Source organism: Saimiri boliviensis, chromosome 1, assembly GCF_048565385.1.
Source record: "Saimiri boliviensis isolate mSaiBol1 chromosome 1, mSaiBol1.pri, whole genome shotgun sequence".
In the NCBI taxonomy this organism is placed as follows: domain Eukaryota; kingdom Metazoa; phylum Chordata; class Mammalia; order Primates; family Cebidae; genus Saimiri; species Saimiri boliviensis.
In genome coordinates this window covers 115733703-115747738 of record NC_133449.1, presented here as the reverse complement: position 1 = coordinate 115747738, position 14036 = coordinate 115733703, and the positions used below count along the sequence as shown (strand labels likewise).

General features: G+C 48.5%; 1 protein-coding gene across 1 annotated transcript; it reads left to right on the top strand.

Annotated features, from left to right (window-relative positions):
• The first annotated feature begins 11815 nt into the window (after positions 1-11815).
• Positions 11816-13646, top strand: MT3 (metallothionein 3). Its single transcript, XM_010331382.3, has 3 exons — positions 11816-12209; positions 12461-12526; positions 13398-13646. Exons 1-3 carry the CDS (start codon positions 12179-12181, stop codon positions 13505-13507), a joined length of 207 nt encoding a protein of 68 aa, XP_010329684.2. The 5' UTR covers positions 11816-12178; the 3' UTR covers positions 13508-13646.
• Positions 13647-14036: the final 390 nt, after the last annotated feature.

Sequence of the window (14036 nt, the reverse complement as noted above, 5' to 3'; positions counted from 1 at the left end):
ACAAAAATAGAAATAAAAGAAAGAAGATATTCTCTTCTGAGATTTGCTCATATATATATGAATATCCAAGTATAAAGAGAGGCACAAAGTTGTTTTTTTTTGTTTTTTTGTTTTTTTTGAGACGGAGTTTCGCTCTTGTTACCCTGGCTGGAGTGCAATGGCTCCATCTCGGCTCACCGCAACCTCCACCTACTGGGTTCAGGCAATTCTCCTGCCTTAGCCTCCTGAGTAGCTGGGATTACATGCCCAGCTAATTTTTTTGTATTTTTAGTAGAGACGGGGTTTCACCATGTTGACCAGGATGGTCTCGATCTCTTGACCTCGTGATCTGCCCGCCTCGGCCTCCCAAAGTGCTGGGATTACAGGCGTGAGCCACCGCGCCTGGCCCTATTTCTGCTTCTTTGAGCTGAAAGCAGGTTCTTTGGGTAAGTGGAGCTTGCTGACTGGCAAGCTTGTTTTTAGCACACCCCGGTGGGGAGGTGGTAAACAAATCTGGCCACCCCTTGGGGTCAAAACAAGAAGAGCCATCTTCTGTGGGATTGACCCTCCTCTGGAAATCCTGGGTCCTCCTAGACTGGCTGTTTGATTTCTTCATAGAAAATCTTGCAGTCTCAGCCTGCGGGAAAATGGTGGGGCTGCCCACGTAGCGGTATAGGGGTCAGTGTGGCAATCACATGTCAGTTCTACATCCAGACCTTCCATCAGCTGCCATCCTGGTTTTTACTTCTCCTTCCTCTTCTGCTCTCTCAGACTCACCTCACTTCACCAAAAAAAAAAAAAAAAAAAAAAAAAAAAAAAAAAAAAAAAAAAGCACACCAAAATATCCCACAGACTTCCACACTTCTTGATTTGAGCTGTGGCTTTCTCTACTCCCATTTACCCATATATGTGATTTAACTCATTCCAGTATTCCAGAAATGATAAAATCTCAGATCCCTTGATGTACTGTCCAAACCATCTCCCCCAACACAGCTCTTTTATTGGCTTTTTGTTTCCTCTTTATCCTTTTTTAGTTTATTTCAATGGGTGTTCGGGAGGAGGAGAGGTAAATCCATGTGCTCAACCTCCCATCTGGAACCGAAAGTCTGAGCCAGGCTTTTGATTGGTATGATTCTGAATCTTTACAAAAACTCTGCAGGATGGAGATTATTATCTCCAATCCACAGATAAGGAAAACTGCGACTCAGAGAAGTGAGAGACCTTATCCCAAGCTCAAGCGTAACTAGCTGGTGGAGAAGCTTGAAGGCCAGGAGGGAAGCTGAGCTGGAGGGAAAGAAAAGCCACAGGAAGAAGTGATCAGAGTGGCTACGTGTGGCCCTGAGGGATAACACTTGAGCATTGAGAGGAAACACCAAGGAAACATTTTAGGTCAAGAAAAAGTAGAGCTTTCTCATGGCAGAGATGCCTGGAGCAGGAAAGTGCTGTGTCAGGAGCCTGACATGTCATGGCTTGCATTCCTGTACTGCCTAAGGGACAACAGTAAACTCAGAGAGGCTGTGACCAACTCTGCACCTGCCTGGGCCATACCAGACTGGGGTGGAGGCCAGAGGAGGGTGTGGTGAGGAGGGCAGGTGGAGCCCAGATCACAGGACAGGAAGGCAAGGTCCTCCTGGGGGCTGTAGGGTGCGCTCCAGGCCCAAAGACAGGGGACAGCAGGAGTCATCTGAGTTTTGAGGGCGGAGTTTCCCACCTCACTCTGGCTGCGGCTGGGGCCTAAGAGAGCCTAGAAAGGACCTGGACCCTTCAGACGTGGCTGCTGGGAGGACAAATCAGGACAAACTCTCCAAGGGCTCAGCAGGCCGTAGGTGTAATGGATCTTTAACAATGTGCAAATCACCCAGATTCACAGGGTGTGGGCTTTTAAAATAATTTGGCAATATTCTCCTCACCTGTGAAACGGAGATAATAATTTCTATCTTGCAGAGTTTTTGTAAAGATTCAAAATTATATCAATCAAAAGCCTGGCTCAGACTTTTGGCTCAAGATGGGAGGCTGAGCACATGGATTTACGTCTCCTCCTCCTGAACACCCATTGAAAGAAACTAGTAAGTAAATCGAAGAATCATAAAAACATTCTTCCTGGCCAGGCATGGTGGCTCACACACCTGTAATCTCAGCACTTTGGGAGGCTGAGGCAGGCGGATCTTGAGGTCAGAAGTTTGAGACCAGCCTGGCCAATATGGTGAAACCCCTATCTCTACTAAAAATACAAAAATTAGCTGAGTCGGGTGGTGTAAGCTTGTAGTCCCAGCTACTTGGAAGCCTGAGGCAGAAGAATTGCTTGAACCCAGGAGGTAGAGGTTGCAGTGAGCCAAGGTCATGCCACTGCACTCCAGCCTGGGCAACAGAGTGAGACCTTGTCTTAAAAAAAAAAAAAAAATGGTTGGGCACAGTGGCTCACCCTTGTAATCCCAACACTTTGGGAGGCTGAGGTGGGTGGATCACGAGGTCAGGAGTTTGAGACCAGCCTGGCCAACACGGTGAAACCTCATCTCTACTAAAAATACAAAAATTAGCTGGATACAGTGGCGGGTGCCTGTAATCCCAGCTACTCAGGAGGCGAAGGCAGGGGAATCACTTGAACCCAGGAGACGGAGGTTGCAGTGAGCTGAGATCATGCCACTGCACTCTGGTTTGGGCAACAGAGGAAGACTGTCTCAAAAAAAAAAAAAAAAAAAAAAAAAAAGGCAAAAACACAGAAAACGGTTATAGTAAAACCTAAACAGAAAACAGGCCCTAAATTAATTATGCAGTAGTTTCCCAAAAAGAAGCCACATAGAATACAAAATACTGAAATGAAATATACTAAAATGTTAACAGGGATTGTGTTGAGATCACAGTAAAAGATCATTTTTTCTGTGAAAGATAGAATTTCCCAAAATTTACTGAAGTAGTATGTTTTAAAATAAATACATTCTGAAAAGGAAAAAAAAATTAGCATATATCCTTTGAGCCAGAAATTTTACTTTAAGAAATGTTGTATGGAAAAGGAAAAAAAATCATGAATTATACACATACAAATGCTCCCAAGATGTTTATCACAGCATGAATTATAATAGTAAAGATTTGGAAACAATAAAAATGTCTCAAAGTAGGGTACTGGGTAAGTCAATTATGGAATGAATCTATTAAAATAAAATTGTAGAAGTGAAATTCATGTCATTGATGTTCACAATCTACTGATAAGCAAGGAAGAAAGTCATTTATAAATCAGCATGTACTGTGGGCTTCTAATTTTATATTTAAGGGAATTATACATGTACTTTTCCTTTTTTCCAGAATTTTCTACAATCAACAAAGAAGGAAGAGGAGCTGGGGGAGAAGAGCTAGACCCAGGTGGGGAACTAGACCCAGGTGGGGAACTAGACCCAGGTGGAGACCCAGGTGTTTTTAAAATCTGAGGCACAGATGGGATGAATTGTTAAATTTACTTTTGAAGACAAGGAAAGGGTAAAATATTGGAATTGAAACCATCTTGGAAAAGTTGGGCCATTTGACAAGAGACACAGGCTAAATGGAGGAGTCCCCCTTCTCTGTGCCCAGCCTTACTGTCCACCTTCCCTTGCAAATTACTTCCCCGTGTTCTCCTTTGATTTGTCATATTTGAGCCCCCAAACACCTTTTGTCAAGGAGGCAGGGGCAGTCCGTGACACTCTGCATTTGATAGAGGCCAAACATGCAAGTTGGCGATGAGGCTGGGATTGTGAAGCAGGCCCTCGCTTAAAGTCAAGGCTAGGTCGTTACAGGATAAAGTGGATGTCTCTGCGTTGGCAATATTGACATTTGGGGCCAGATAATCCTTGGTTTTGGGGGGTTATCCTGTGCCTTTTAGGATGTTTGGCAGTATCCCTGGCTTCTACCCATTAGACACCAGTCGCGCCACTACCCCCCAATCCCATCACTATCAAAAATGTTTCTGACATTGCCAAATGACCCCTGGGGACAAAACCACCCACAGTTGAGAACCACTGAGATAAACAAGGTGTGAGAGGAATCTTTGGAACCCCAATATCATTCCTGGGAAAAGGCAATGCTGTCTGTTCCTGCACCTGGGAAGCTCTTTCTTTTTCTCTTTCTTTCTTTCTTTCTTTCTTTTTTTTTTTTTTTTTTTTGGAGACATGGTCTCACTTTGTCACTCAGGCTGGAGTGCAGTGGCATGATCTTGGCTCACTGCAGCCTTAACCTCCTGGGCTCAGGTGATCCTCCCGTCTCAGCCCCCCAAATGCCTGGGACCACAGGCATACACCACCATACCCAGCTAATTTTTTGTATTTTTTGTAGAGATGGAGTTTCACCCTATTTCCCAGGCTAGGATTACAGTTGTGAGACACCGCATCTGGCCCATGTGTTGATCTTTTATTAAACAGCTCTCTCCTCACCCAAGCTGTGGGTTCTTGAAGAAAGACATTGTCATATTCATCTTTATGGCTGGCGTTCCTAACATAAAATCTGGATTAAGGCGGTGCTCCATAGATGTTTGTGGTTTGAAACAAAATTCACCACCATGTTACTCTTTTAAGCCAAGCAGGATGGGGATGGGGTGGGCTACAAGGTAACTTCATGGCTCCATATTTAACTCAGCCTGACTCTTCATGACTCAACCTTCAAGGGATCCCACAAAAAGAATTAGCCAAAGGTCAGACTCACTCAGCTCTCTCAGGCATTCATTCACTCAACATTCAAAGGACATTTCAGGTGTGCAGGGAACTTTGCTAAGCACAGAAGTGGGGAGGGGAAGGAATCATCCCTTTTAACCCCTCACCTTCGGGGACCTCAGAGTCTGTCATGGAGATGTCAGAATATCTTGTCTCCTCCCCTGTAGTGGAGAATATACCTAGACAAGAACCCCACAGAAGTGCCGAGGAAGGGAGGTTACAGCTTGCTGCAGGCAGGAGTGAAGACTTCCTGGAGGACGTGATATTTGAGCAGGGCCTAAAAGGATATGCAGTTTTTTGTTTGTTTTTTGAGACAGGGTCTCACTCTGTCTCCCAGGCTGGAGTTGAGTGGCAAAATCTCGGCTCACTGCAACCTCTACCTCCCAGGTTCATGTGATTCTCTTGGCTCAGCCTCCTGAGCAGCTGGGATTACAGGTGTGTGCTATCACACTCAGCTAATTTTTGTATTTTTAGTAGAGACAGGGTTTCACCATGTTGACCAGGCTGGTCTCAAACTTCCTGACCTCAGATGATCCACCCACCTTAGCCTCCCAGAGTGCTGAGATTATGGACATGAGCCAATGCGCCCAGCCTGAAATTAATGTCAAAAGGAAATCTCGTATCACTACTATAGAGGAGATGCTGAATCTTTTGCCATAAACAGGAGGTAACCATAGAGACAAAAACGAGAACATAAAGCCAAGTTATTAAATGTCTAGTTAGGTACTGTGGCATGGTGGGGCTTCCCTGTTCTTTCCTGTATCCTCTGCTCATTCTCTGTTAAAAAGGGGAGCTGGGTCGGGTACGGTGGCTCACACCTGTAATCCCAGCACTTTGAGAAGGTGAGGCAGGAGGATCATTTGAGCCCGGGAGTTCCAGACCACCTTGGGCAACATAGTGAATCCCTGACTCTACCAAAACAAACAAACAACAACAAACCCCCAAAACACGCACACGCAAATTAACCAGGCATGGTGGTATGTGCCTGTGGTCCCAGATACTTAGGAGGGACTTGAGGATCGCTTGAGGATCGCTCGTGGGAGGATCGCTTGAGCCAGGGAAGTCAAGGGTACAGTGAGCCATGATTGTACCACTGCACTCCAGCCTGGGTGACAGAGCAAGACCCTGTCAGAGAGAGAGAGAGAAAGAGAGAGAAAAGCTGGGCCAGTGTAGGAGAGGCACTGAAGACATCTTAGCTCCAAGCTGAGTCTCCTTAGAGCAACCAGGAAGATTCATCAAGAACTGAAAAGAGAATAATTTTTAATTACAATCATCTCACTTTGGGAAGCTAGACCAGTGGAATCAGGCTTGGAGTCAAGAGACATGGTTCAAGTTCTGGCTTCATTACAACCTTTCTGTGTGACTTTGGACAAAAGCTATGCTGTCTCTGAGTTTCTTCATCTCTGAAATAACACAGATGGTACTCATGGGATGAGTTTTCAGAAAGAATCTCAGGATCCCTACTCAAACTCTGGTGTAAGAGGAGCAAGGATGTCATAAGTGAGCAACGGCTATCTGCACCAGGGACACGGGGGTAAAGGAATTTACCAAGACAGTTGTAGATAAAGAAAGGCAGAATTATTAAAGAAAGTATGAAAATACATTGCCAGGGAGCAACTGGCAAAAGCAGCAGAAGAGGAGCCGGCTGCAAGGAAGCAAAGGCTTGCTGAGGATTTGATAGAATGGAATTGGGCTGACTGGTAACACCAACGCAGCAGGGAGCTTACCTTGAATTCTTCCATCTGCAGGGGCATTTGATAAATCGAGGATTTGATGGTAAGCGGGAAGCATGCAAGTTTTCTGCACAGAAGGCCCATAAGTCCTGGGCCAAAGTAGACTGTAGACCTAGAGCTCATTTGCTTTATCTCTTTGCTTTCCCCTGGTCCCACCAGTCTGACTCCTTTTCCCTACTTAGGATTCCACAAAGGATAGGACGGGGGAGGAGGGACATTTTGCCAACTTGCGGGTAAGATCCTGGTGCATCAATAATCCAGTGACAATTGGGAAGCCAATGTCACAAAAGACTTGAAAGAATTTAGGTCCCCAGAAGCTAGTTCCTGCGGTGACTGTCCCAGGCACAAAGACTTGGTCTCCTTCAAGTAAATGCTGGGTCCCCTGCTGTTGTGGAATGGAACCTGGTCCAGGCTAGGATCTGCTTGGAATGGAGAGTCTACCTTTACAGAGAGGTCTGCAGTCAGTATGATTTTTTGTTTTTTTTTTTTCTGTTTTTTTTTTGTTTGTTTGTTTGTTTGTTTGTTTTTGTTTTTGTTCTTTTGAGGTGGAGTCTCACTCTGTCACCCAGGCTGGAATGCAGTGGTGCGATCTCAGCTCACTGCAATGCCTCCCAGGTTCAAATGATTCTCCTGCCTCAGCATCCCAGCGAGGCTGAAGATTACAGGCACTGGGATTACAGGCACCACCACTGTGGATAGCTGGGATTACAGGCACCCACCACTGTGCCTGGGCTAATTTTGGTATTTTTAGTAGAGACAAGGTTTCACCATGTTAACCAGGCTGGTCTTGAACTCCTGACTTCAGGTGATCCACCCACCTTGGCCCCCCAAAGGCTGGAATTACAGACATGTGCAAACAGGCCTGGCCTAAAGTCAGTGTTTTGATGTCCTCTTGTGTGGGAGATAAGGTACACTATCACGGGTCAGGCTGTGGGCTGAGTCAGGACTGGTGCAGGTCATGTAGGGCCTGAATGGGGCATTTCCAGAAGTTGAGGACCTGCCTTGTGGGTAGAGAGAAGAGGCAGGATGACTTTCTTTGCTGCAGACCTAAAGGTTCTGCAATTCTATAAAGTTTACTTGGGGTATCAAAGCATTGTCAACTATCTGGGAGCCTGGCAAGTAGCATGCCTAATAAATAGAATTCATAGTGGACTGAATTAAAGACATCAAGGAAGTCTGAAGAATAATGCACTTAGGGCCAGAAGCAGTGGCTCATACCTGTAATCCAAGCACTTTGGGAAGCCGAGACAGGTGGATCACGAGGTCAGGAGATTGAGACCATCCTGGCCAACATGGTGAAACTCCGTCTCTACTAAAAGTGCAAACATTAGCTGGTCGTGTTGGTGCATGCCTGTAGTCCCAGCTACTTGGGAGTCTGAGGCAGGAGAATCACTTGAACCCAGTAAGCGGTGGTTGCAGTGAGCCAAGATCACACCACTGCTCTCCAGCCTGGCAACAGGGCAAGACTTAGTCTCAAAAAAAAAAAAAAAAAAAAAAAAAGTAATGCACAGTCCAGGGTCTGCCTCCATGACAAGCCACTGAATCTCTCTGAGCCTCAATTTCCTTCTCTACAAAACGGAGTTAACAATGCCTGCCACAGTGTAACTGGAAGGCATCAATGAGATAATATGTGAAGAAGTCAGTGAGATAACATGAGATTAGCTCCCCACGGTGCTCTATGTGGTACCTGATACATGGTAAACTCCCAGCAAGTAGAAGACGTTGTCCATAGTAGGCACTAGCAGTCATCTGATCAACCCATGTGAAAAGTGGGGCACAAACTGGGGAGAGGTTTCCTCGAGTTCACTACACCACTTACTAGACAAGCTGAAACTGGAAACCACAGGACTCCTACACCCATGCCCTTTCTCTAGCTTCAGCTGCCCTGTGTACAAAATTGTTCATTCAACATTCATTCTTCTCATAAATCTGGATTTCTCCAAGAAATGACTTTATTTATAGGTTTGCATTTGCAAACTCTCTTTGTATACTGTTCAGCCAGGCTCCTAAAATCCTAGCCAATTGTTCAGTCCTAGGATAGTAAATTGGGAAACTCTTTGAGAACAATGCAACAGTCTTAATCCTGCACCGGACCAATTTCAATCAGAATGTGGGACTTGCTGCGTTCCTTGTTTTTTTCCTGAGATCGTTTGGGGATTTTCCATCCCTTAGTGTGACCTTGAGTGATCTCCACCCCTCAGCCTACTGGTCTTGCCTCTTAACCCCAGTCTAATTGAAAAAATAAAAGTTTCTGTGAACTCCCTTCTCCCAGGAAGCTCTAGGATTGGGTGCAAGGCCTAGATTGAGGACTGATGTCTGTGACTCAGGTGGCCTACGCTGACATCTGCAGTACTGTATCAATTACAGGCCACAGGTGACTGTGTTTCAGGAAGCACAGAGCTGAGGCCAATGAGACTGGGTGTCAAGCAGGAGCTTTAGGAACCCAGGCTCCCTGCAGAGTCCTTGCCTGACCTCTTCATTCGTAAATAGTGAGAATCAATGCGGACTTTGCTCTAAGTCTTTTCCCAATGCCATCCCATCTAAGTCCCTGACAAATCTATTAAGTAGGAATTATTATTATTATTATTTCCATTTTACTGTTGAGCAACTCAAGGCACGGAAGTTGCCCTTGCTGGTAACTGGCTATGGTATTTGCTTGATTGCTTTAGAGAGAGAAGGGGTCTTGCCATGTTGCGCTGGCTGGCCTTGAACTCCTGGGCTCAAATGATCTTCTACCTCATCCTTCCAAGTAGCTGGGACTACAGGTGCACACCATCATGCCTGGCTGCCATATTACTATTAAGCGGCAGAGTCACACTGTAAACTCAACTAGCATGACCTCAGACTCATTCATTCATTCTCTCATCAAGTAACTGAGTCTTGAATGTCTACCATGTACTGGGCACTGTTATAAGCATTTCAGAGATACCAGTGAAGAAAAACAATCAATGATCCTCCTTGCTCTTTCCTGCTTAAATTCTTTTTTCTTCTTTTTTTTTTTTTTTTTTTTTTTTTTTGTTGAGACGGAGTCTGGCTCTGTTGCCCAGGCTAGAGTGCAGTGGCGCAATCTCGGCTCACAGCAACCTCTGCCTCCCAGGTTCAAGCGATTCTCCCTGCCTCAGCTTCCCGAGTAGCTGGGACTACAGGTGCATGCTCCCACGCTGTTGTGGGAGGGGAATCCGGAAGGGATATCCGTATAGGTAAGGAGCAGCGGAGTTTTAACCAGCAACAGAGCCCCCTCCTCCCAGAGCTTTCCGCGGGCTTTTTGGACAAAAAAAGCCCACCTGGATTCCTCTGCCTGGCCTTCGGGAAACCTAGACAAAGAACTTTAAGTTCCTGGATGGGGGCGTGGATGGAGGTGTGGCGCTGGGAAACTCTTGCCTTTGAAACCACGCCCCTCGTGCACCGGGTAAGAGACGATTTTTTCCTTAACACAGTCCCTCAAGAGTGCCCTTAGGCAAAATGAAAGCTAAGAAACGAGTGACTGGGTGATGCTAGAGTTGGCAGACTCTGAGATCTGATATTCCAGTCATTGAGACGTATAGCAAGGACACCAACTGTCCAGTGGGCTGGAACCTCCGCTGTCAGTGTGAGCCTGCACTTGAATACAGTCTCCAACTCTCCATATAGGGCTCAGTTTTGGACCTTGGTTAGCCTTGGTTGGCGTGGGTACCCCTCCCCTGTGATGGCACTGCATACAGCTGCTCTCACCCTGCCCAGGGCTTTGCTTTAAAAACTCTCATTTCAGGATGAATTTCCTTATTAGGTTACTCAGGTGTGACTAGTTCTTTGTCAAACACCTCCTCTGTCCCTGCCTTCATTTGGGGGCCATCTTTTTTGCGGGAAAGGTACACGGTCTTGCTCTGTCATCCAGGCTGCAGTTCAGTGGTATGATCATAGCTCACTGCTGACTCAAACTCTCAGGCTCGAGCAATCCTCCCACCCCAGCCTCTTAATGGGAGCCATCTTAATGCTGGGCTCCATCTACCCGGAAACACAACCCCTTCTCTGAAAGCATTGGCAAGCAAGGTAGATTTTCAGAAAGTCTCAGAGGGACAACAGAGACAGTGACAGTCACACACTTCACAGTAACTTTTTTTTTTTTTTTTTTTTTTGAGACAGAGTCTCGTTCTGTTGACCAGGCAGGAGTGTAGTGGTGTGATCTCGGCTCACTGCAACTTCCACCTCCCAGCTTCAAAGCAATTCTCCTGCCTCGGCCTCCTGAGTAGCTGGGACTACAGGTGTGCGTCACCATGCCCTGCTAATTTTTTGTATTTTTAGTAAGAACAGCTTTTCACCATGTTAGCCAGAATGGTCTCCATCTCCTGACCTTGTGATCTGCCCGCTTCGGCCTCCCAAAGTGCTGGGATTACAGGTGTGAATCATCGTGCCTGGCCCACAATAACATTTTTAAAAATGCCTTTTATAGAGATCCTCTCCCAGCTCTGGTCCCTTCTTTGCTGTCCCCCAAACTTCATCTAGGCCCCTGAATGGCTCTCCCTTTTGAAGAGCAATCTCTCTCTTCTCCACTTCTTGGGGTCTCATTCTCACTTGCACTACCCTGCTCAGTCACAAATGATTCTCCTTGGCACCTTAGACCTCTTTTCCTTTCATTTTGCACCCAGATCCCTTATATTAATATAAGCACTGATTAATCTTATTTTACCTAGACGCTCTTTTCTTTTTGAGACAGAGTCTTGCTCTGTGACCCAGGCTGGAGTGCAGTGGTGCATTAAGGCTCACTTCAGCCTCATCAGCTTCCTGGGCTCAAGCAATCCTCTTGCCTCAGTCTCCCAAGTAGCTGGGACTACAGGTGCATGCCATCACACCCAGCTAATTTTTTAAGTTTTATAAAAGCAGGTCTCACCATGTTGTCCAGGCTGATTCCAATTCCTAGGTTCAAGCCATCCTCCCGCCTGGGACTCCCAAAGTGTTGGGATTACAGGCGTGAGCCACCACTTCGAGCCTCCTTTTTATAAACAGAAAAATCTCACGGCTGCCCTGATTTTAACATGCCCCCCACTGACAATCCCTCTAGGTACCTGAGTTCTTAGTTCTAGGCCTGGCGTGGCCTCAGGCTCATTCTGGGACCTATGCACATATCCTATTCTCTGGCCTCACTTTTTCTTACCTGTATAATGGAGGGATAGGAGTCAAGGATCTGAAGATGCCAAGCAGGGCAGCGGGGAAATGGAACACGCCCCTTGCCAGTGGCACGCGGAGGATGCAAGAGTCAGTGTCGGGCTCAGTGTGAGGGGGTTCTTTCTGCCCCCAACTCAGCAACCCATTTGAACGGATCTGGCTCCCTGGAGAATTCTAGAATGAAGGGGATGAGAGTCAGGGAAGGGCTGGGAAATATGCAAAGTGCCTTTCCCTCCACTTTCGCGGATGGTACGTGCGCGCTCGCGGTGGCGGCTGCTGCAGCGACCACGTCCCCTGCGGGACCCACGCGGGGAGTGGGTTGGCAGTGCGCGCGTGGCGGCGGCAAACGGACCGTGCATGCGGCTGTGGGGTGGGAGTGGGTGTGCACGCGCCGGCGTGGGCGAGCGGGCCCCGGCTGTGCACACACACGGCGGGAGCGGGCGACAAATGCCGCAGTGCGTGCGCCGGGCCGGAGCGCACAAACGGAAGGAGCGGGCGCAGTGCGCAAGGGCTGGCGCCCCGCGGGCTTGGCATGCGCGCCCCCGCCCAGGGCTATAAAAGCCTCCCCACCTGCTTTCACTTGCCAAGCCGCGCGTCCAGTTGCCTGGAGAAGCCCGTTCACCGCCTCTAGCGGCTGCTCGCCTCGACATGGACCCTGAGCCCTGTCCCTGCCCTTCTGGTGAGCCTCCGTCCCCGCTCCCATCCTGCGGCGCAGCGCGCCCCTGTCCCTGCAAAGAACTCCACGCCCTGCGCCTTCGCTCAAGGACACTTGGGGGAAGGGCTTCTGATTCCCTATTCTTCACCTTGTGAAGGGCGGGCATGCCTGTGTCGCGGAGACCAGGGAGGCTTGGCACCCTATCTCTGCGTGACAGGCGTGGGGACCCCTAAGTTTGTCCACATTAACCCTTTCTGTGGCGTCGCCCTCTCTAGGTGGCTCCTGCACCTGCGCGGACTCCTGCAAGTGCGAGGGATGCAAATGCACCTCCTGCAAGAAGAGTGAGTGTGGGGACCCCTTCCCTCTGCCACCGTCCCCCCTGCTTTGCGGAATCGGTGTCTTACCACGCAGGATGCGGGCCCCGATCCTGTGGTTTCTGACTCTTGGTGGAACAGAACAACCTGGGCAGACCTTAAAATACAGATGCCCCTACCCCATTCCCAGAAATTGATGGCCTAGGCTTGGGACGCTCTATAGATGGCAGCTGGGATTGAGGGCTCCTACGCTTGTCCAGCCTTTCCTGCCCCACCCTTCAAACCCCTTAAAACCCAGGGAAGCCATTAGTGAGGCTGGGGATCAGCTCCGGAGTTCCAGTCCCTTGGTCTTTCTCAGGCCTTATGGATTCCCTCAATCTGACCTCCTCAAAATCTTCCCCAGCTCACAGCAGTGTAATACGCACAGGGAGTAAGAGGTGGGAGGAAGGCTCCCTTCTTCCCTATGTATAAGACTAGGCACAGGTCCCCACCCCATCCCCAAGGCTTTCCTGGGCCCCCTACACCTGCACCATATCTGCCCCTCCCATGTTTATCCTTCAAGACCCCTTTCAAGGTCGTTTACCCTGTGATGCTTTCTCCTTAAGGCCTAGTACCCGCCCAACCTGGGCTTAAGCCCAGTAGCCCCCAGGACTCCCTGGCATCCATCCAAAGGGCCCTGGTCTATTTCCTGGGTACCCCTCTCCTGCAGTGATGCAGGATGCCACTGCTGAGACATAGATGCTGAGTCAAAGCAGGCATGAGACTAGGAAGGGGGCTGAGACCAGCCCCGGCAGAATGAACGAGAATGATTCTCCACCCAGCACCCTTCCCTTCGCTTTGATGGGGAACGATTGGAGGGGGTGTGCACCAGACTGGGCATCTCCCATTTTATCTGCAGGCTGCTGCTCCTGCTGCCCTGCGGAGTGTAAGAAGTGTGCCAAGGACTGTGTGTGCAAAGGTGGAGAGGGGGCCGAGGCAGAGGCAGAGAAGTGCAGCTGCTGCCAGTGAGGATGGACCCCTCCATGTGGAGCACGTGGAGATAGTGCCAGGTGGCTCAGTGCCACCTATGATCGTGGTGAGGTGTGGCTGGTATCCCCTACCCCTGCTGACCTTGGGAGAGTGACAATAAATCCCATCAACAGCATGAGCCAAGGACTGGTCTCTTCTTTTTTTTCTTCCCCCTCCCGTCCCCAAGGACTGGTCTCTTCTTAAATCAGGGAAGGATGTGGAGCAGTAGGGGAGCCTACTTCAAGGGAGCCACCCAGTTAAGAGTGAAACCCTGGCTGGGCGTGGTGGCTCACATCTGTAATCCCAGCACTTTGGGAGGCTGAGGTGGGTGGATCACCTCAGATTAGGAGTTTGAGACCAGCCTGGCCAACATGGTGAAATCCTGTCTCTATTAAAAATACAAAAAATAGCCAGGCATGATGGTGTGTACATGTAAACCCAGCTACCCAGGAGGCTGAGGCAGGAGAATTGCTTGAACCCAGGAAGTGGAGGTTGTAGTGAGGTGGCACCACTACACTCCAGCCTGGGT